At 29.4% G+C, this 25,299-nt stretch overlaps 1 protein-coding gene across 5 annotated transcripts; it reads right to left on the bottom strand.

The window, feature by feature from the left end:
- Window positions 1-113: 113 nt before the first annotated feature.
- On the bottom strand, window positions 114-25,022 carry LOC132940831 (uncharacterized). 5 transcript variants are annotated; one of them, XM_061008612.1, is made up of 8 exons: window positions 24,775-25,022; window positions 23,652-23,709; window positions 9,086-9,294; window positions 7,342-7,445; window positions 6,286-6,391; window positions 5,860-6,186; window positions 3,604-3,806; window positions 114-2,102 (listed from the first exon to the last, which is right to left on the bottom strand). In XM_061008612.1, the coding sequence occupies exons 2-8, from the start codon at window positions 23,705-23,707 to the stop codon at window positions 1,830-1,832; spliced, it is 1,278 nt and encodes a 425-aa protein (XP_060864595.1). In that variant the 5' UTR covers window positions 23,708-23,709; window positions 24,775-25,022; the 3' UTR covers window positions 114-1,829. The 5 variants fall into 5 exon arrangements, with proteins under 5 accessions (XP_060864595.1, XP_060864594.1, XP_060864596.1 ...); XM_061008611.1 differs by having other exon boundaries at window positions 7,342-7,448; window positions 24,775-25,021; XM_061008613.1 differs by lacking the exons at window positions 23,652-23,709; window positions 24,775-25,022 and adding an exon at window positions 9,680-9,825 and having other exon boundaries at window positions 7,342-7,448.
- Window positions 25,023-25,299: the final 277 nt, after the last annotated feature.

A 25,299-nucleotide genomic window follows, 5' to 3' on the forward strand; every position in this document is an offset into this window, starting at 1 on the left:
CGCTATTATCATAGGTAATAGGTACATAATAATGATATACATTACAATAAATAAGGACTTACGCAATTCGATAGTAAACATTAGGAATCAATTACCAAATGAATCAATATAGATGTGTTATAATATTATATATTATGTAAATGCCAAGGGCAGTAATCACAAATCTTAACATATTTTATATTATAATACACAGGTAACAGGTACCCACATATATAGATACTGCAACGAATGTATAACTATATCTAGACGGTATCACGGAGAACTACAATGGAGAGTTACAATATAACAATTGTTAATACATATATTTATAATTATGATCTAACGTGAAGGATTAACAATAATCGCTGTTTATTTTACATTCTCCGATAATCAGGTAAACACGTGATTTCAGCTGTTATAATATTATATTTCTAAACAATTGTATTGCCAAATATAACGCTGCAGTCACGACACTTGGGTGTAGTTAAGCGATATGTATTTGGCAAGACGCGTGATTTAATACATTTCAAACGGTTAATCTAAATTACATATTTCTAATACTTAATAAGTTATATCTAAACTAAATCGTCCATAGACTATACATTATAATATAATATAGACTCTAATGACTCTATTAAAAAAAATTAAAATTTAGGTACCTACAATAATCGTGTAAATACAATAAATATTTTTTGTGACATTAGTACGTGAAATAATATATATATAATATATACACGTCTTGTATATAGGTTAATAATATGAAATTATTCGCCTATATTTATTATACTGTTTTACGAGGCAAGTACAACTTTTTTTGCAACCCGATTGTGAGTAATATCGAACTATGCCGCCCAATATCACAATATATATTATAGTGTCCAATCAATATTTTAGCGATTTTCATTGGGTGAGTAAAATAGTTTACTACCTACCTACCAATAGCTTTATATAAGGTAGTTAATACACAAAATGTTCTTGCACACACTCGATAAAAATATTACATAAGACAAGGCAACGGCTATATGATTATTAGTTATTAATATTATGGAGTTACGAAATATAAAACAATTTATATATATAAGTAAAAATAGAGTAAGTCGATAATGATATAACTTTGTCGAAAAGCTGGGTGTATATAATAATATAAATATAACAGGAGCCACGCGCGGACTTATCGACTTAGGTATTATTGGCCAAACGAAATTAGCTGGCATGATACATAGACACACCGGCGGCGTCTGGTGATATCATATTTATTAACTATATAGTGTAAGTTTCGAATCGAAAGCTTTGGCAATTAATTTAGTATATATTATATAACCATTATATATTATATATATAATATACCTAGGATATACGCACATGTAATAATATAGGTTGTACGAGGAATCAATGATAATTGGTATTTCGTGGGGGTGAGGGGGGGGGAATAGGATGCCACAAAAAATGTTATTTACTATATTTTATAATATTAAACACCGACGTAAGTTAAGGTATAGTTCCGATGGTGTTTGACGCAATATTACGTAATTCCGCGTCACGTATTGTATCCGAATTAGTTCCCAGTTAGAATTTTTATTCGAATATTTTATAGCTTTAAAAAATGTATTTATGTTTTAAATCATTGTATCCAAACTGCAATCATTCAAATATAATAACATTTCGTTAACTCACTGTCTTGTCTATTAATTTTAATTTTCGTGATAATTGGTGGCGAGGGGGGGGGGCTAAGATTGTATTTATATTATACGGCGTGGAAGACGTGTAGGTATATCCGTTGATGACTGTTGACGATGAGGAGAGGGGATGGTCAGGTGTTGGTCGTGGTAGAGATGATGATGGGCAGTGGTTCAGTCGTGGTAGGAGACGTAAGACTCCAGGGGCTTGGGCAGGTTCAGCTCGGCCACCGTGTCGGGGTGCGCGTTACCGTGGCGGCCGCGAAACAGCGACCGCCGTATGGACTTGCGGCACAGCTGCTGCAGCGAGTGCGGTTGCACCCACTGGGGTGCCAGGGCCTTTTTGATCTGGAAGAACACCGGTCCGAATATATTGTAACACTGAGCGTGACTGAACATGGTGCGCATGACGTGCGAGTGCATCCTGGTCGGGTCCTCGCCCATCGACTAGGCGTGTCGTGAAAAAAAAACACAAAAAAAATTAGGTAATTAATGTTTTAGAAAAGAAAAGAAGAAGGACTGCACGCCAACATGTTATTATAATATGTATTGACGTATTGTAATAATCAATACACTCGGTAAGTATATAACACACTAAAAACAATATAATATAATAATACAATCTACGCATTCTGTAGACTGTATAATAATATAGCATTTGGAATTATTATATAAGTATACGGTAGCGCACACAAAGGGGTCGGTGCAGAATCGTAATAGGTGGTGGTGGGTAGATGGATGATTGGTAAAATTACTATTATGAATGTAACAAAATTGATTATATTTAAACTTTTTTTTTTTTGGTATAATTAATCAACTAGATGGGTACTTGACGTAAAATGTTGACACCCCTATTATAGGTGAAATATACGAAAGCAATACATTTGAATAGCAAAACAACTGCTGCACAATGTTCAATTTTTGTGTTTTTGAAATAAATGATTTAAAATAGATTAAAGCAGTATCTAAATAACACTACAATATAACATTTATACAAGCAGAGTACAACTGCTAGGTTTAAGATTAGGACTCACTAAAATTTAAATCCAATGAAACTTTAAAATAAGTAGTTTAAATACTATTATTGATGAATGCGGCCCGGATTTATATATAAAAATAAATTTTTAATTGTAAAATAATTACATTTTTATATAATCAACATTTCAAAAATAGGTATATACGGTTCAAACCGATAAATGAATATTTATTTTTATCATCTTAAAAAATGGGTCCCATTATATTTTGAATGTTTATTTATTATTGATATATAATCGGTAAATCGGTCCAATACTCATACAATACATATAATAAGCATACAGGACGTGCTGTAGTGCACTCGATCTCAAATACAACACAATTGTGTAATAAATTATGGTTAAAATAATAAAATATGCAAATTAATATTATAAAGCCATACATTTACATATACAATCGATGCGACCCAAAGGTAAATTACGTAATAATAACTTTGATAGTACCTAATAGCATGTGCCTTTCACTAAGCGGAGAAAGATTGATACATTTTTTGGCATATTATAATATAATATTTAAAATAATTGGTTATTTTTAATTTGTTTAATTAATATTATCATTAAATAATTTAGAAACTATCAATTTAGTCATGTTCATACAGTTTTACGTGATATAAAAAATTATAGTTTATCTTTTAAACGAGTACTAATACGAAGTTAAAATAGGTTATCAGATTTTCAAATTGAAAATTTCTATGGTTCTCACATAACATTACAGTGTAAACATTATTTATTAAAAATATATATTAATTCGATATTTTTGTTGTTTAGAAGTAGCGTTATAAATTATAACAGTTGAATCAACATATATATAAATAATTATTTTTTTGACACCCGAAGGTTGACTTACACAATTGGTCGTGATAATTTATAATATAGTGCACTCTGTATATTTTAATATAATGTATTATACCAACCTGTGAGAGTAGTGACAATGTGCGCAGGCAACTGTCGTCCATGCGCCTTCTGATCATGACGGAACGTAGGAACCAAGTGAATATGCTGTCCAGTGGACTTTCGATCGGGTCATCGGTCAGACATCGCTGCAGATCCGTCTCCGTTTTTGTGCGGTATTCCTTCAGTAATTTCACGTAGTGGAGTCTAGCTTCCGAATTGCAATCTGTTGGTAACGCACAAAAGTTAAAATAATGAGCTAATTTATTAGCTGTATAGTAGGTTTCGAATGTGCCTCGGCACTGAGTAGGTCACTGTAATGGGTGAGTTAAATTTGAACTCAATAATGAACGATTGTTCAAAATATGCAAGTACTTATGCATTCATAATAACTTGAATTGATTTTTAGCGTCTTACATAATTAATATTAAGAATAAAAACGTTTAAAATAAGAAAGGTGTTAAATTATACACTAGCTGGCAATACCTAAGTCGACACGAGTATGCATTAAAATACTCAATCAACCCGCAGTCAACCCTGCATTACGTGGTGGCTTTCAAATAATCAAATAGTATAAAAAGAATTGATTGTCATCTTATTGATAAATATTATTTAAAAGAAAAAGTCCAACAATTAATTAATTTTTTTAATAAAAAGAGTAGAAATATACCTACTAAAAAAATTTAAATAAGTCACAAAAAAAAAAAATTCCTCAATAGGTATGCAAAAATAAATGACAAAATTACAAATTTGGCTTTGTCGTAACATAAAACAAATTTGTTAGAAGTTTTTTCTCTTGGATTGTGCATAGCAAATATGCAATTTCTAGAAGCTTTCTTCCTTAAAAATAACCATTAACGTCAATATTTTAACTTCAAAATGATAAAATTATTAACATAGGTATATTTTTTATATTTGCATTGACATTGCAATCAATACAATTTAGCTACTATATAGGTAGTATATTTACAAGCCTTGTGTATGAGAATTGATCATTTTTATTACAATTTCAAGCTTTTTGACGAAAAAACAAACATTTTAACAACATTTATTGAAAAAGTCAAAGATTTAAAATATCTGTACCTATATGTATAGCTCAATGAACGAAAATATTTTCATGATAATACAACTATTTGGGTACAAACAAGTCTCTATTGTATTCATTTTTTAGCTACATAAAAAAAAGTAAATCTATTGTGTCTAAAACTGGTGTTGCGTAAATATTTCCGTAGTTTTTTGTTAGTTTTTCCTAGTCATTAAGAAAAGTACAGATAATTTCATATTTTGATCTAACAAAGCTATATTTTATCATCTAGATCAAATTTTCTATCAAGAAAAACCCTCAATGATGATTAACAAAGATTAAGAATATATATTAACAATGTGGTGCAGAGTACAGACACACAAAAAAAATCTCTCATCTTTGTATTAATTGCAGACATCCGTCACACCACTCGGAATCTAAAATGCCATCAGTCTTGGCCACACTAACATACATAAGTCAGAACGATGTTCTTAGTGGTTGGAAAAAAAACCCTAGACACGTGACCCACTGGGAGGAGTATTTCATAATATGATTCAAACATGGTTAGACTTTTACTAGGATTTGGTGGATTATTACTTCCCCAGTGAAAATTAATTTCCCATATGCATAACCATTGATTAAATATGCAGTATTTAATTAATGTTCTAATGTACTGTTTACTAATAGGTGTACATAATATTATAATATAATATAATTTTTTTCGACTGTCTTGAGGCTGCGTGCACGCACTATTAAAAACACGCGTACAACAATAACTTTATCAATTTATGCTATTTAACTCTGTTATAGGAATGAACCATAATTTTCCACCATTTGAAGATTTAAAACAAAGATTATGTCAAGGTAAACAATCATGCAAGAGCGATTTCATGCATGTTTGGGGATACTTGATACTAACAAATAAAATATGAATAACGATGTGTAATTATAATTATATCGTCTTGAATAATTTTCGCAACGTCAAACAGGAGAATCAACCTAATATTGTACTTTATTTTAACCATCAAAAATAAAATATGTGGTGTATTATATGCAGATTTTCTAGAAAAGTTATTGTAAAGTTCTATTATTCTTCTGGATCGATTGTTGAGTGTGTATGTGGGGGGAGGGGAAATGACCCTTAAAAACTGTAGTGCTCGAGCCCTTGTTGATTTAATTTTAATACCCAGTTTGCGGTTATATAGTATGGGATGGGTTGGCTTTGGGGTGACTTTTCCGTTGTAGATCATCTCACCTTCGAGCCATACGGTTGCTCCACAGTTCAATAAGAGTCTAGTGATGTCTATAGCCTGATCCATGTAATGTACGGTGTATGTAATTAACGAGCGACCGCCGTTGTTCAACCAGTTGACGTCACTACCGAATTTCAGCATCATGACTGCGAACTGGTACGCGCGTTTAAACAATCCGCAGTTCATTAGCCGCTTGGCGCCCAATATTAGCGCAGTGTTGCCGTTCTCGTCCACGGCCCGCGACCACCGGCGCAGCTGTGCGACCGTTGCGTTGGCCGACGTCTCTTTCAATCGGCGCACCACTTGCATCCAATTTTTGTGGATATCACCTGTTAACGAGATAAGTGGTCATCATCACCAACATTTATAGTTGTTCGTCACATAAAGCTTGTATGTATGTGTGTGTGCATAATGTGTATATTGCTTACCCGAGACGATGTCGAAAAATATGAAACAATTTGCGTTCGGCACGTTCGGATGCTTCAGACATTTCGGGCTAGACTTGAACCGGAAGCAAAACTGTATGTTAGCTATCTGTAATACAATCGAAAGGTATTTTAAAGGAACTGCGTAATTAATGTTGATTTTAACGTGCTAAATTTTATGCATGTTTTTATAATTATAATACGCGAAAAGCTATTATGATTAATATATTATATTGTTGAAATTGTTAGTAGGTAGGTGTATCCACGCATCATTACACATATTTTACACATGTCACTTGTCAGGTGTAAGTTTACATGCATAATCATCGAAAAAGGTATAATTTATTGTTATATTTGATGACACAACACACAACGTTTATTCAGTAATTTAATAATCGTTGATTTTATGTAATTTATTTTGTTTTTAATCAATTAAGCTCATTACGTATTAATGTGTATTATGTGTAAATCAATATATCCATTACCTAAATGAGTTAACGAGAATAGCATTTTTGTTTAAGTAGGTACTTCAAAATAAAAAAATAACCAACTTGCTTTATGTGTCGGTACCAGTGCACTATGATATACATGTATGATATAAAGTACTCCTAACCCTAAGTCCTAATAATCTAGTAATATTAGCAGAAAGTATAAAGCAATGTTTGGAAATACGGTAAAAAGATAAATTAGTATAGTTAGTATACTTAATAATTATGTGCTATTATTCTCAAATGTTATACTTTAAAAAAAAATTTATGTATGTAGGTACTTTACAAAATTACAATTATTATCGTTAGTAAAATTCTTTTGTAAAACTATTCTAAAGTGAATAAATTGTGTTTTCTTATTCACAATTGCTGATAATAAAATACTAAATAATAGTAACTTTTCGAACCTTTATATTTTTGTTTACTGTGTAGGTATCCCAAAGCAATAAGTTAACTAAAGTTTTTAAGTAATCTTTTTGTCTTTGATAATTTATAAAAAAAATATTGCCATTATCCCGGGTGTAAGACATGCTATTATTTTATTGTATTATAATTTAATAATAAGTATTACCGCTGGACGAGTTGCTATCAACGCATCATAGTCTTTGAAACAAAATAACTGCAACTTATCACCGACCAGCCTCCATTCTCTGAACGCACACCTGCTGCAACAACCTGCTTTTAATAAAAACAAAAACAATATCATTAAACATTCAAGTTTGTGTATGCGTGCAATATATATTTTCACGGCAGCTAGCAGGATATATTTTAAAAGCAGGAAGATCTAATCGCATGTGAACGATATTTAGTACCTTGTCATTCGTTATAGTGTATAATAATTAATTTATAGACAGAAGTAGCTGTAAGCTGGTACAGTAACTAAATAAAAAACGTAGAAATACAACGTGAAGCTGATTATTAATTGTGTAATATGAAATGCTGAGTGTGCAATACAAAATTTAACGAGTGTGCAGTGAAACGATGAAAATAATATATTGTAAAATTTGTTTTGTTATTACTTTTTATTTTATTTTTGATTCACACGTTTAATTTAAATTATTATAAAAATAAATCTAAAATCCATGCTTATATTGATATACTTGCAAATCTAAGTTGAATAATTATTAACTAGATAAACTAGAACATTGTAAAACCTGGAATACATCGTCAAGCTCAAAATCCAAAATTAAATCATTACCTAACCTAAAACTGACTTTCACGATACCCTTTAAAACATCTGATGGATTCAAATTTGTTTTCAAAATTAAAATCAATTATCTCTCAATACCGATTACTTCGAGTATATTATTGTACCTAGGAAATGAGCAAATATCTATGGTCAACAGTCAAGTTGCAGATGTTTGAATGTTCAATTACGGTGGTTGCATACAGTAGGTGTTTAGTATGGTTACACACTACACAGCAACCCTTCAGCAGTTCCACCAACCACTTGGGGTTGTGTTATGTCTATGACCTAATCGGTAATCTTTTTTATGAAGTTTTATTCATATTTTATTTTATTAATTATGCTTTTACCTGTGGAGGTACCTATCAGACAAAAGCGGCGGCCACGGCTTGTGCACAACGGTCTGACAATTGACAAATGAAAGTTTCGTCACTTGCAGGCAGACATGAGTAATATAATGGCTTAAATATACAAGGTTATTGCACATAACCTATATTGTTATCAAACTAAAATAAAATGGCAGCGTAAGGGTACAGTCCATATATCAGTATATATCATAGCATAGCCAGTATAGGTCTTCCCCTTACGCTGCCATTTTAATTCCTTAACGTGATGAAATTATATAGTGGGGGTACTATTGCGATAACCTTGTAAATTTAAGCCATGAGTAATATAATAATATAGATAGGTCGTTTTACTTAAAACTATAGTATATCGATCACGATAACGTCAAACTACGAAAAATTAAATAGGTACTACAAATCATTTGTACTTAACATAATATTAAAATCTATTTTTATTAGCATTATTTTAAGTTTTTTAATATTATAAGTACATTAAGTGGTATTTTTAAAATGCATTTTTTTTTGTTTTTATGACATTTAAGTAATCAAAACTTCTAGTCCAAAATTCTTTTTTTTATGTATTGGAGTACTCCAAAAATTATTCTGCTTTTATTAGTTAAAATAGGATGTTATTAAAATAAAATAAAAAATGATAATGATAAAAAATAGAAAAAAAATTATTTTTCAAAACATTTTTGTTTTCATATACTTTAATAGTATTTTAAGTAAACGTTAAATGGATCACCCACAATATATATAAGATATTGCTCAAACTGCAAACATACTTTTGCATTCTCCTCCATGCCATTCGCCGGCGATTATTTTGTCGATATCATTGTCCGCCGACGATATACACAATGTGGACACTTCCGCCTGACTCTCTGGCTGTTGGCTTTCTGACGACGGGCCACCAGAAGCGACATCTAACTGTAATGAAGCCAGCGGATCGTCACTGCAACCTTCTGCACCCTCGGTCATAGTGTCATTTTTGTCACTGTGATAAAAATATTAAAAATATAATATTAATAAGTGTATAAAAAAAATACAATCAGTAATATAATAATTAAATTATTATGATGATTTTTAAAAAATATAAACTGTGTAATATTTATATGTGTATTAAATATTATAATAGTATTAGGTTAGGCCTATCTTTTGAATTTTTTTTTTTTGGTTTTATGTTGTTACCTATTTTTATTACAAAAACTTTTTCAGAGCGCTAAGGTCAATAAATGTTGCCCTGAAAAAGTTTCGCAGATCCTTTATAAGGTTCAACAGTTCGAAAACCACTGATTAATTTGATTAAGTATTTATATAAAGTAAAGTTGAATATTAAATATTAATAAGTTATGCTAATAAATAATAGTTGGTATACGCACTATACGATATAGTAATTATATTTGTATTACTATTGTTTTTTCTATATGTCTTACACTCTTACCGTATGTAACCAATACATATTATGTACTAACATCATACTAGTTTTTACTTAAAGTCAATGTTTAAAAATAATTGAAAACTTAAGATAGGTTTATAAATCCTATAGTATAATATGTAAGATATAACATACATCAAATTATATATCTTATACACTTAAATAGGTAGGTGCGCTATAAACTATATAATATTATATCAGAATTATTGATAAATGATATTAAATTGCGGGAGGGTACTTAACATAAGTATTAAGTAGAATTGTTAATAAACTGTTAATATTTTATTGGCCCGATAAAAAAAATTATAATCATTCAAAAAATATAAATAATCAAACTATTATACTGAAGTACAATAAACGGCACTTACGAAATTAAAGATTATGCCAATTACTGTGTCACTGAACTGTGTAATAATCGTGTATTTAAACACTGAACAAATGTCACATTAAAATAGTAAGAAATATGATATATGTATGGTATCACCTGTTTTATTATTGATATTTCGATTAATAAGAAAATAATAATATGTTTATAGAAATATTGTAGTGTTTAAAAACTTTAATACCTATTATCAATTTTATTTATTACGCATTAGGTATTGCACTTTTAGAACAAACATGTTGCGCAGCTGCAATGCATATTATGTATGGTTAGGTACCTACCTGTACTGTGTATATTATTGATGACGGAAGGTTTAATGTTTTTTAATTATTGACTGACAGTTTGGCTATTACGTAAAATAGTTTGTACCCAAGTTCACACGGTCATAGTTTTTGATGTCTTTATAATTGACTTCAGCGATTGCCGTAGACAAACGCGTGGCGGTAGTCAAACTAAATTGATATGAAAAAAAACTGTGTTTTTTTTATCTTTACCGTTATATTATATGTTAACGACGTGTGAGGTGAACGGTAAACCGGGGAACATGGAATGCTGAAGGTTATTGCCTCTCCACCGCACGCGTAAGGAGTGTTTATATGCAATGCGGAATTGTTCAAATCGCCGTAATAATGCACATTCATAGAAAGTGTAAGTAGATATGTATCGCAGTGCGGTGCATCGTCGTAATTACCATGTTTATATTGGTGACTGTGGTAAATAACGATATAGGTACCTATTATAATAAAACTAATAACGATTATCGTCACATATCATATACATGTATAATATATAAATTAAATTAGGTACTATACGCATATTATTATGTTATTTGCTGCACTAGTACGTGTATCTGCAATTTTAAGTAATTTTTTTTTATTATATGCACCGTTTGTATGATAATCACAATGCATTATATTATTATGTAGCTCATAATTCTATATAGGTACGTATAACCTGCAAGTTGTCATAAACGAAATACGCTATATCGTTAATAATACTGTTTTGTCGGTACCTATTTATTACTTTTCAGTACATAATAGTGTACCTATTCGATATTATATTCTTTATTAATTCACATTCCCGTGTTAAATATAATGAATTTTAATAACGTCTATAAATATAAGCCACTATAATATAATAAGTACAATAAGCTACTGACGTCTGACACATCGAATAATTTCAGATATTTGTTCATTATGAGAAACATCTGGCGTGCAATCAAATAGCAAACTAAAATATTTAGATTTCCGAATCCTCAATAAATATAAAGGATAATATACATCTGTGTAGTGTGTTACGTTAAATATGTGTAGTGTGTTCGCTGGTGAGTAGTGGTAAGCACTAAGCACCGAGAGGTCAGCAGATAAGGATTGGCAACTGCCGGTTGGGATTTATACCAAATATTTATCAAAATGAACACTATTGTTATACATTAGGTATTATGTATAATTTATACGTAAAGCATAATGTTACATGGACTGCATATATAGTGATAATTTAATACCGATACAATATTTTTGTACATGTTATTGTCTAAAAATATATAAAGTTATTTTTCCCACACAAAAAAATTACAACAATATTCATAACAATAGTAGAAGTATCAAACGCCAAGAGTAATATGCGTTTTACTAATAATATAATTGGTGATTGAACAAAAAATAAAATAATTTTAAGTCAAACTTTTTTAGAGTTACCTGAAAATAAGGTAGACCGATATTTTTTGTTTAAAAGGTTTAGCGCCCCATTGCGACGAGCTCCTGAAGCAAATACCTCAGTCGCTTCACCCTTGCTACGGATCTGTCATAACTATACAATTATTGTATCTATAAAATGTAATGAAACCAGAACAAATATGTATAGATAATTATTAATGTGATAGGTAGGTATCACAGAATTCCTTTAATAAAAATAATATTATTTTAAACACATTAATTGGTTACGTTTTGTATTTTATAGGCATGAATCGTGGTTGCGCGATATAGCTGGTAATTTGCATTGATTGCAGTGTTTGAACTTATAGTTTATATCGATAATGATACGTTACGATTAAAATATCATACACATATATATTGTTTTTAACTATAGGTAAGTAGAAAAGTACTTATTAAAGTATCTATCACTGCAGGGCCGTAACGGTACCTTATACATAATATTATATTACATTATATTATTATAGTAGCATATCATGTTGTGTGCGAATATAGTACCTACATGACATTATGTGGAGTAATTTACAATTATTCACATTTTATGATAATTATAGTTTTATCAATACCTATATAAAAATATATATATTCATACTTATATTTAGTGATACCAATTATATCTTATAAAATTAATTAAACATACATGACGTATCGTGTACCTATATATAATCAATGCTTTTTATAGTTTTTGTATTACTGTTTTATTATATTTATTTAATACCTAATTTTAACCTATGATTTGTGAGCTTGTAACAATATATATTATGTGTTTGATATGTTTTTCGATCATAATCCTAGTTCGCCATTCCTTAATTATTTCATTAACTTGATAAATTTTCTGTTTTCAACATTTTAAAATAATATAATAATACATACGTTCTGCAACAGTACATTGTATACTTTTATTATAATAAAATATAATATATTATAAGGATCATTGAATTAATTGTAAAGAAAAAAATCAGTCATTAGGTATATTAGTTGTAATTAATTTGTATGGAATAATATATCAATAAATTAATATTTTACGATTTTATGAATTTCATATTTTGCATGCCAGGATGGTATTATTTTGATCTTTGGCTTTAAATTTTAATAGTTTAATACTTAATTTATACTAATAAAAAATTGTAATGATCAATTTAGTTGTATAAATAGTCCTTCACTCATATACGTATTTTGATTATGGAAACGTCAGTTTAGTCATCAACGGACGAATATAATACGAACGAGTATTGTGCAGGCACAATGCAGAACAGTACGCATAGGTCTGCTCTAACGGTTGTGTGTCCGTTATATTCTTCATCGTTGTAACGATTGAATGAGCTCGTGTTTTTCGGCTACATTGCACACCATTTCAAGTCGTCTCGGAAAAGAAATAAGTAATAGGTATAAATATGTAATATGTATACAAAAACAGAGAATAAACCGAGAAAAACACTTCATAAAGACAGAGATGTACAGAATAGAAAAAAAACGAATAAATAAAATAGAAAAAATAAAGTGATGAAAGGTCGATCCTCTTTGCCCGTCGATGACCTCACGTAAATACCTACAGCCGATATATTCTGTTAGTATTCTCTATATATAAAAGAATACACATGACATTCGGTATTGCACAACATTTTTCTTCGGCGTACTCTTTCCTAACTGTTCACGAACATGTAGGTACATATTATATATCGCGATGTACATAATATGTTTCTCAATTGTCATTATTTCATCGAACTAAACAATTTGATAGATTTAATTATTTTGGATATTAATCAATAATCTTCAGAGAAAATAACCAATTTACCCAAATTTGGGTACTAACACTACTTTGGATTTATCTAATTTTATGCTGGAGTTATTGGTAAGTTATTATATTTTATCACAGCATAATATCTAATTAATATAACTAATAAGTAATAAGTAATGGCTCCTATATCCAATGTTTTAATTAGTTTTGTACTTTGAGTATATGTACCTATACTCATATAGTTGTTTAAAAATACACCACTTAGTAATAATGGAATAAAATATATAGACACGGTAATATATAGGTAAAGTATTTCGATTAATTTGCAAGTGTATAATAATACAAGATTAAATTACATATGAGTTGAAAGTAATACTATCTATATAGGTAGCAGTAGCTAGTATATATAGTATATAATGAATACTTCAATTAAATTACTCATATGCCGGCATAGTAGAGAAATGTGAAAAATGACAACATATAGTATTACTGCTATTTTCTGCGAAGTCCATGAACTTCAAGCTTAAAATGTTTATGACACCTGAGTATCATATTTTTGAAAACTCGATAAACACATTAAGTCTAAAATATTTACCTAGGTATATAGATATTTTATAACGCAGAGCCAGAGGTCACATTAACAAATATTATAACTCATAACTTATAAGCAGGTAGGTTAGGTTAGGTTAACTTAATCTAGTTTTACCAATTTAAAAAAATATATTTTATGATAGCCATCTTAAAAAATTTAATTTAAATAATAATATGTTTGTAGATGCCACAAATTGATTATTTGTTGTTATTGTTTTGGTAAAAAAAAATAATATTTCAAATGTATGAAATATATTCACTCAAGCGGAAAAAATAAATGAAAATCTTGAATATAATATATAATATTGGTACAATGTTATAAATATTGTATATATAGCATATAACAAATGCGCCGACTTCATGTTAAAAATTGAATGCGCGTATAGTCATCAAAATATACTGCACTCACTCGTTTGAGAATTCCAGATGTCTGTTGGGTATTAAAATAAATAGACTGAAGAATGAACGCGAACTCGTTATTATTTCGAGTGGATTGGACGCGATATAGGTATGTGATGTAAATAGTATATGTGCCTACGCTAAAAAAGGAAAAAAAAGAAACCTAGCAACAAAATATATGTATAATAAAATATGTAATTTGTTATGTATAAATACATAAGTAAAAAATTGTTTAATTTGAAATTCTGTTGAACGACTTCCGCGCGCTAACACATAATATAATATAAACTCGCATCGGAAACGCACTAATAATCCGTGGCGTAGGCCCAAAATGCGGCGTGGAGAAAAAATTGCCTGGTGAGAGAACAACCGAAAAAAAAAACGAAAAACAAAAATAGGGACTCCACGTGGATTTCTCAATCTCAGCCAGCCCGCGCTGTCACCTCAGCATGGTTCAACGATTCTTTTGTGATTCGAGACCAGCAACCGCCCTCTGCTGCTCCTCCTCCTCCTCTTCCTTGTATTCAACATCCACGCGGTCCAAAAAGAAACCGATAAACCCGTTCGCCAAAAATAAAATATATGTATTACATAACAAAGAAGATACTTGAAAGGAAAAAAAATGCAAGTATGAAAAATATTGACGACATAACCGGTTGAGCGTTAAAATAAAGAAAATTTGTATATAGCTTACCTATACCTATATATTATATGATATATTTAGTACAACAGAGGGTAGAGTTACTCTACTCGATGTTAAGTATACCATGTTTTTTTTTTACCTAAACTTGTATACAGGGGGATTTATCACTATGCTCATTTTTTTCTTTTAATAATGAATTTATTTGAATTATAGTTTTTCTAATTTTTAAGTAAAAACCATATTATTTAAAAATATTTACATTATAATGTCATATAAAAAGTATCTTGTGGTGGGGTGGTACAAACTTTTTTTTTCAAATAATAACCACACTATTTTAAAATAAATTACCAAGTCAATGTTTTTTTTTAAATTTATATATATATATATGTATAATGTATATATATCAGAATTCAAAAAAGTAGTTGCTGAGCTATTAAACTTTATATATTAATAGTAATCCACACTCCGTGATACTAATTAATAGGTTAAGATTGTTTAGAGGATATTAAAGCTTTAGAATATAGTTATACATAAATATTAATTTAAAATAAATGTAAGTACTATTGTTATTTATTTAGTTAATTACTCATTATAAACTGAATACTTTTACAATGCTAATAGATGAATATTTATTATTGATTAATATAATTTTAAAATCATTATATTTCTCTACATTTTAAGCTTTTTACCATGGACCTTATAGTACATAAAGTGTGAGAACTTAGAAAATACTTTTTTGAATTTATATTTATTTATATATACTCAAATGTCAAACAAAATGCTAAACAATTTACAGTAAAAACGGATGGGTTTCAAATCTATTTTGAAAAAGAGGAAGCTACTACTATCACAAGACACTCCTCAAATGGCATAAATATTCGAAGTATTTTAAGATATTATTATATTATGGTCTTTAAGCGTATAAATTAAAAATGTATTCCATTTAAATCCAGAATTTAAGTGTTAATGTATAATGAAAAGATAAAATAGAGCTGAGCATGCTTGGTAAATCACCCTGTATACAGCTGTTGGTCGGAGGCGGTTACTGGGATTGCGAATATGTTTGAGTTGGTGGGAGAGGAGTAGGTGGTCAGAAAAGGGTCGGGTACATCCCGCTGAACTGCCCGAACTTTCCGTATGCGTATGTATGTGTGTGTGTGTGTGTGTGTGTGTGTGTGCACGTGCCGTTGAAAACATAATATAGGTATCTACAAATGGCGCGCGCCTCTGTCGATTGCGCTTTTGCAGCGCTCGCCGCGGAATAGGGACGACACTATATCACGCCGAGTGGCCGCAGAATGAATTATTTTTCGATTACGAATTTCAAGTGGATCGCATTGCGGCATTGCGCTATATTTATATTTATGCATGTAATATTATATTGAATATTATGTTATAATATTGTGTGCGCTCGGCCGTATTGCCAGTTTCAGAGCGCGGGAGAGAACGACCATCATATTATTATTATTATTATTATTATTATTATTATTATTGCCGTCGCGCTGTTAGCGCACGGAGGTCGGTGAACCATCGGCGGTCACGTCGGTCCTTGCCAAATTATATTACCGTATGACGGCTATGCTCGCGTCGCCTACTGCTCGTAAACGTATTAATTTGTTCGTCGACAGCAAATTGCAGAACTCTGAACTATCCCTTAGGCATGCCGTTTCTGAAACTCAATTATTATTATTTGCGTCGTCAGTTCGAACGCTAATCGCCATACTTTTGGAAACAGTTAGTATACTAAAATTTATTTTTTTAGATAAGGGGTTTTTTGTAATATTTTTAAATTATTTTTTTTACTGCAACGGAAATCCTTGGCACTGTTCTTAAGATTTAAAAAAAAAATTATAACAAATATAATTTATAATAATATGTAGGTAGTGTCTTTTGTATATTACTGAACAGTAAACAGTTACACCGTGTCACCATTTTATATAGAATTTCCATAGGCATATAAATAAACTAAATACTATACATTGCACAGTGCACATTACACTCAATACATTTTTAGTAAATGCCAAAATGTCGTTTTAGTATTGTATTATGGGTAATCCCTCATTACCTATACGAAGATAAATCACGACTTAGGTAAACACCACAAGTTAATAAATGACAATCCTCATTCATTCAAATGTTTTGAGTCTAAAATTCTTCTGTTTCGTGATATATATGCAATTGTTCTACTATCGATCTGCAATATAGGTGTATATGTAATGCTGGAAAGTTTTAAGTTTCTATGAGTAATATGGTTTGAATTCTAAAAGAACTTACAGCTAAAATCTTTAAAGAAAATATTCTTATTTTTCGTTTGAAATTAAAAAATGTATAAAATTGAATTGTTGTTAAGCCATTTATGATTTACAGCTTGTACTCAATTTTCTAGCTTTTTGAATGAATATAATATAACGTAAATATTATCAGAAAAAAACCTGGAAAAGGTAGACAATTTCAAATGAATAAAAAAGTAAAAACAATTATAGGTCATATCTAGTAAATATTAATATAAAGATTCAATAAAACAAAATCGATTATGTCAAAAACTATTGTACGTAAATATTCCAGTTTCCTGCTGATTTTTGTTAGTTTTTCTCAATTATTAAGAAAAATACAAATAGAAATTGATCCCCTTCTCCAAGAAAAACTAGACCAAATTTACTGCCGGAAACCATCTATGTCTTCAAAATATTTTGTTCCAAAAACAAAACACAAAATATATAACATAAGAAAAACATAAAAAAATATATATATTGCATGTTAGTTATTTACTTATAATTTTATTTATTACGAAACTTGATAAATGTTATTGTTAGGTAATAGCATATTATAATTATCATGAATATTTAAATTCCTAGATATCATCGTAAAAATTTCTTTTCTACATAACAATACATAAATGGAATGGCACGATATATTTTGGCGACATAAATCACGTTGATCGGCCTGTAGACACAACGACAATACACATTATAAGAGGTGTGCGATATCGTCGTTTGGGTTCCATCAATTTAATACTTATAGTCGTTCGCGCATTTCAACAGGTTTCCCTTCACGGGTCGTGGAGTTTATATAGCGTATTGGATTTGGCCGTCGACGGGGTCAACGCACACTGCGATCGGCCGTTAATCTTTTTAGGCACACCCATATTATCACCGAAAACTAAAATAGAAAAAAAACTAGCAGTCCTAAAATCCATTAAATGTGGCCGATAATTACAAACCAAACCGTGATTACACGATTACCGCAGAAGGAGAAAAAACAACATCGTAGACACATATATAGTAGAGGGACGGTTTATAATAGCAATTATATTTGGTTAGGACGTTAACCCACACAATTCCAAGCTTAATTAAATTGTATAATAATTAAATTTCACCAATTTACCCCAGTGCTATAATAGTGACAAAATGAGCCAAGGCTAAACGTCTATTATAGATTGAAAATTATGAGTTGTTTTTATCAAAAGCTTTTGCTTGATTGGTTCATATTATATATTATAGTTTCATCTCCTATCTCTTAATTTGTACAATTAATATTTTGCAATAGTTAAAAAATGTTCAATGCTTTTTTTAAAATCTTGAAAAAATGTTATATTCATAATTAAAACATTTTTATTCTTGATTCTTTTAGTATATCTAACCTTAAATGTTTATTCAAATTCAAAATGTAATAAAACAGTGTTTTTATTACAACATTTTATTTTTATATTCTGAGCGAGTGATTTTGAGATTACAGGTGTAAAATGTACGATGTCTTAATTATTTTTTTCTGATATCGAGATATCACAATATAATGTATAGGTACTTTAAAATTATATAATATTTTGACTTATATGTTTATCATATAATTGTAAAAATGTAATTTGTCGAACTTGAAACAATAAAATAACACTTACGTTGTAATTTATAGCATCATTCGTTTTTAAAAATGTAACATTGAACTAATATAGTGATAAATAATGAAAATGAATAATGTTTTCAAAATTCAATAGGACAAATTAGTCTATAATAAACTTTTGTGAAAACAACAATGGAAGTTCGTTAAATTTTTATCGGAGGTGTACTAGTGAATACGATTTTTTACAGTTTTATAACTTCCGCATACATTGTACGTTATAGCTATAGGTACATACTATAATTTATAGTGTAGTACTGTAGTTTATATTTTATTTTAGATGTATCATTTAAAAAAAAAATATTTTTCTGTGGTTTTTACCACTTTTGTAAAATAATATTATGTATAATATATACCTACTTATATTTTTTTAACAGTATAATTGTTTTAATCGTTTCATCTACAAAATAGTCAAACTTTTTCAGCTATGACGTATTAGTAGTTAATTATGTTTTTTCTCCATTATCCGCACAAAACATATTATATATTTATAACAGTATTTAAATATAATATATTAAAATGCTCATTGAAAAACATTTAATCGGACGTTTGGCTTTATACCTTATTTATAATTTGGGCTTGAATAGAATCATATTATTGCATTAATAATAACGTAGGTACATATAAAATATGAGCATCGTATATTATGTTAGAAAATTGAAAACATATATCCGAAACTTTTCGGTTTTTAAATAATGCATTGGAAAACTTTTTAATTTACATTTTATCTAAAAAAAAAGGGTTAGAACTTATTATCCTTACGAATTAAATAAAGTTACTATGAGATAAGATGAAAGTTGTTCGGTTAATCGGTGAAAAATCATATTTTTAGGAGTGGAGGACAGTGACCGACCGTGCCAAGTACCTACATCGTGGGTCAATGATCTGCCTCCGTGTTCCGTTACTATAATATTATTATTGCCGTGTTGCTATATCATCGCGTCAACGGTCGCTTTGTTTTTTTTGCTATACGTTTAGTCGGAAGATTTTTTTTATTCTTTATATTTTTTTTTTCGTATACAAGTTTATGATAAAAAAAAAATAAATAATAAAGAATTGATTAATAAAAACCATATCCGGGTTGACAACTTCTTGACATCGGCAATGAAAAGAGATAAGTAAAGAAATCGTCGTATAGTGAAAATCTCGGTTGATTTGTACTGGAACGCACAATTCTAAAACCTACAACACGCTACAGAATTGTCGCTATTTATGGGAATTGTATGTTTCTTTTAAAATGCAACGGTTGTCACTAACCCAATCTAATAAATCAAAACTAAAAACAAGAAGTTAATTTACCCCTTAGAGTTTATATTTTATAATATTTCCCAACATATTCACTTGCATATTAAATATTAATTTAACATCTATATTTGTTCTTGTTTGCTTTAAGTACAAACAGTACACTGAAAGATTGACATGCGAATTATCTAATCAATAATTTTCTAAAAATTGTATGAAAAAAATAAGTTTGAAAATTATGTGTTTTTCCGGGGCCACGCACGGGACAAGAAAAGAAAAGAAAACATAAACTCAACTTTTCCCAACACTGACGGAAAATTTAAATACGCTATTACTTAAAATTTTAAGTAATACACCTTGTAAGTGTTGTAAATACAATATATATTATAACACCATGAATTTAGTCCAATGACTGATTGAAATAACGTACCTTATATGTATATATATATTATATATAGGTGCAGATATCTGATATATACCTATATAGTGCCCTTTTATAAAAGTTATAAAAAAATTAAGATTAACAAGCTTTATACCCCATTTGATTGCGCGTAGTACCTAACTACCTAGCACTTACTCAAAATTACAGAAGGTAGGTAACCTATAGTGTATACAACCCATATGAGAGAATGAACAATGTGAATACGTGAAACAAAGAATATTTAAGATGATAAAATACAATTTATTGAATACATAGTATATAAATTATAAAGAAAATAGCAGCATTTAAACTCAATTTTTTTTTTAATTACAGTGTAGTTAAATTAATTTCATTTAAAACGTGATATAGGTACCTATAGGTATTATTTTAAAATTATTGTAAAATTTTGTAAATTGGAAATTATTTAAAAAAATTGTATTAAAAATTTAAGAAATGTAGCATGTATAGATACAGTTAATTTTGTTTATAAGTCAAATACAATACAAATAAATTTAATACAGACTACTTAGATATTTCGAGATAATAAAATATAATAGTCAATATATAGGACGTATTTTAATCACTCTGCACTAAATTAATATTAGAAATTGATACAAAAACGAATGGCCATGAATTACGCACTGCAGAATTTCAAGTTTGTTATAGTTCAAACTTGGTTATATTCTGCTAGTGTAAATTAAATTTCTTTAATAACTAAACTCATGAAGCTGAATAAGTGTGAGCAATCAATCTATCCACTTTATAGTCACTACATTCCACTAAAGTTATCACTGAGAATTATCGCGAAAAATATTTATTATTTATACTCATTTTAAGCCCATTAATCTGCAGGAAACAAAAATGTGAAATGTCGGTTTGATTACAAGTTACCAAAAGTTGTAATACCAATATTTATACAATTAATCACTAAAAAAAACAAAAAATAGGGAAAATCGTATTACAGTATATAAGAAAAATATACGGTAGGTAGACAATTTAAAATGAGACTGTAAACATTTTTTCTGTATAATTTTCTAATGAAATATAATATACTGTATTTACTATTGTTGGAATAAATATTTTGAAATAAACACTATGAATACCACATCATAAGCTAAAACGAACAGTTTTATCGTTGTAGGCAAAATATCTATTGTATAGATAACAATAACATGTTAAGTATGAATTCTTAAGAGTTTGCATTATTATGAAGCTTGGCTATAAAGAATGTAAAATTGCGTGGGATTTCTGACAAAAAGTGTTAAATGGATCTCTATTATAATATAACCTAGAGTGTAAGTCGAGGTGTAAGTATAGTTATGTAAAATAAAAATGTCAGAATTTAACAAAACAAAAACAGTTGTATTTATTGTTGACCTAGTAGTAATTATAAACTGCAGCTTAAAATTATAATATTATCGTATATTCCTTTACATTATATAGTTATCTAGGTATACGTTTTATTAGTCTAAGTCTAGTGACCACGATCGACCATTCCAGAGGTGTAGATAAATTATAGAATAATTATCTATACCTAAAAGTAAATTATTATTTGTGTGATGTAAAAAACAAACTATTATACCTATGATGCAGATTGATGAACCCGTGGACACATCTACTTGCTGTATAGTACCAATAACTGTACTACAGCGCCAGATGATCCGTTATAATATACTCCATCGGGCGAATGGTGCAGAACGACAGAAAGATCGAATCAAGAGGAAGTAGCGGTAGCAATATATATATATATATATATTATATAGTATAGTTAGATAGAGTGAGCAAGTCGGGGTGAGAGAAGTGCGTACGGTGTAGAGGGAGTGAGAGCATGACAACGCACGGTAATATACGATCAATGTCTCGCAGACGCACCAGCACCAGTTTCTCGGGTGGCGGGGTGGTACGAGCTGGCGAGAGAGGGGAGGGTTAAGCTGCGCTATCAAAATTTAAGGTTTATGAGCAATTTATTGTGTGATGGCGATGATTAACCTGTTCCCGTCGTATAAGTACTACCTGTTCCGGTAACGGCGCTCTCCTACAGTGGTGCTTCCGCCACGCGGCTGCTGAACAAATAATACAGTATGCATCATATATACCTATCTGCGCATTTAGGTACGTCAAGTCGCGATAGTTATGAAGTTATGTACATATATAGATAGGTTACCTACCTTGTACATACATATAATTACAGTTAGGCCAGACACTGTTTGCCACACTTACGTATAAAACACAGATAACCCTTCGCAGTGAGTAAGTAATATTATATATTATTATATACATATATGGTCCACCACACAATATAATAATATTATATAATATATTATACTATCATAATTTGTGAAGAACGCACAAGGCGTAAAATGTCATTCAACTTCTATTCCATCGAATTATCAAAACGAATAGACCGTTAGCAAGCTACTGAAGTCAACAATTGCAGATAACGAATATTTTTTAAACATTAGACGTATTTAAATAGGTACATATTTATAATAGTTTCTTAAACATAAGATAATATTAATACATACAATTAGACATATAGTGAACCACAATCATTTGTTGAACTTTTCGAATGTTAGTGTAATTTGGCATGAAACCAATCAAAATTCTAAACGATATTTTACAATTGTCAAAATATTTCAGGTTTTTTGGTGTATAAGCGTAAATTATATATGAAACAAAAGTCATAAAACCGTAAGTTATTCATTATTCAACATAATATTATACCTACAACCTACTAGTGTATTCCATATTTTATTATTATAATAGGTAATTGATTTGTTGAAAAGTCTCGAACACAGAAATTCGTAGGATTTCGCAAGTATTATATAACAAGCAATTACTGAGTTTAGATTTCGTCAAAATTAGGAAAACGGTATTAATATTAATTAACTCACCTAATTATGCTTTCAGTAGTTGTGACCCTAAGTCCTTTGGTTCGGTGTTCCTTCATAACTAAAATAACAAACAATTCAAAGTTAGATAATATATTATTATGTATAGGTAAATATATTTTTATAGCTATAACTCCTGCAATTAATATTTTTTATATATTTCATTTTTAGTGATACTTGAGTAATGAGTATACTAAATATTGTCAAATTAAAAAAAAAACATTTTTTAGCACTACGAACATTTGTATTTTGTAAGTACAGCAGCTTTATTTTTATCATACCAATTGTATCAATAGTTAAGTATCTAACGTTAGGTATACGCATTTAATCTTTATTATTAGGTAATAGAGTAACGACCGAAAAAATTGGGTTGAATGAACTTATATAGACTATATAGTAAAATGAATAGAAAGCTCTATACGCTTGCCTAGTTGTTCTTTTATTAATGACCTAAACGGCGTTTTAACCTATAAATTAACATCACAACATTATATACAATTATAGGCATTTAAGTATTTTATTAGGTAGAAATTATTCAAAGTAACATAATATATTTTGAAGCATATTATATTGTAAAATGTAAATATTATTATTTGGATAAATAGGATGGTTGCATAATTATATTAAATTTACATTAACATTTAAAACAATTTATTAATAACAATAATTAATATTGTTGAATTTACTATAGAAATTAATAAATATTTAATTAACTTTAAAATATTATATTTTTAAAGTAAATAAGAATTTTATTATAATTATAAAATTAGTATTTTAGCTAATCAAAAAAAATATAATATTTTGTAAATTATTTTATTTTTAAAATGTCTACAAAATGATTTTTAAGTTATAAAAAAAATATATAAATATTAATTTTGTTTAGCCAGTTTTCGAATAGTATCTCATTTAAACATACATTGTATCTGTTTGCAAAGAATAAAATATATTTTAACTGAAATTAAAATGTTAGAAAATAGTTGTTATTAAATTAAGTAAGTAATATAAAGCATAGTAGCATAAGTATCAATTGGTTTTTCCCAATATGTTATATTATTATGCAATACAATCATCCTGTAATTGTATGGGATTATATTTCAAGTGTAGATGGTAATTGTTTTGTACTCACCGGAGAAGAGACGATACCATTTGCGTGCACGTAATTCCTTAATTTCGATTACACTAAAATACAATTGGCGAAAAAAATTAACGAATTGAAAATGTGGTATAAGTGCAAGAAAACCGAAAACACTTCACATGAAACGTAATCAGAATAAAATAATTATATAGTCTAATGACATCCGGGACTACACGGCCCGACGGCGGGCTACGATGCACTGCGATCAGTTGAGTTCGCGCGCGCGGTCATCGGCTCGATTGAATTTTGCAGATTCGCCGGCGCAAGTGTGCCTACACTACGGCGCGGCGGTAGACAGTATGACCACGTCAGGTGTGTGCCGCGCAAAGGAGGGTCTGCTGCCCAACCGTTACATTGTAGTACCATTTACCGTAATATATATATTAATATATCCTATAAAGGTACTGTAGTAATATAATGTAGGTATATTATATATTATACCTACCTACTTGCTAAACAACAGTATGTATTCATAGTATATATGTTTTTTATGCATACATAATATTATGTAAAATA

The sequence above is a fragment of the Metopolophium dirhodum genome, chromosome 3 (assembly GCF_019925205.1).
Source record: "Metopolophium dirhodum isolate CAU chromosome 3, ASM1992520v1, whole genome shotgun sequence".
Classification (NCBI taxonomy): Eukaryota; Metazoa; Arthropoda; class Insecta; order Hemiptera; family Aphididae; genus Metopolophium; species Metopolophium dirhodum.

Bases quoted from the DNA above. Each gene is read 5' to 3' on its own strand.
- LOC132940831 (XM_061008611.1), bottom strand. From the start codon at position 23,707: ATGAAGGAACACCGAACCAAAGGACTTAGGGTCACAACTACTGAAAGC. The intron at 3,807-5,859 runs GTGAGATGATCT...CGTTACCAACAG, and splicing joins AGCAACCGTATGGCTCGAAG to ATTGCAATTCGGAAGCTAGA. The intron at 2,103-3,603 runs GTTGGTATAATA...CGACACGCCTAG, and splicing joins CATTGTCACTACTCTCACAG to TCGATGGGCGAGGACCCGAC.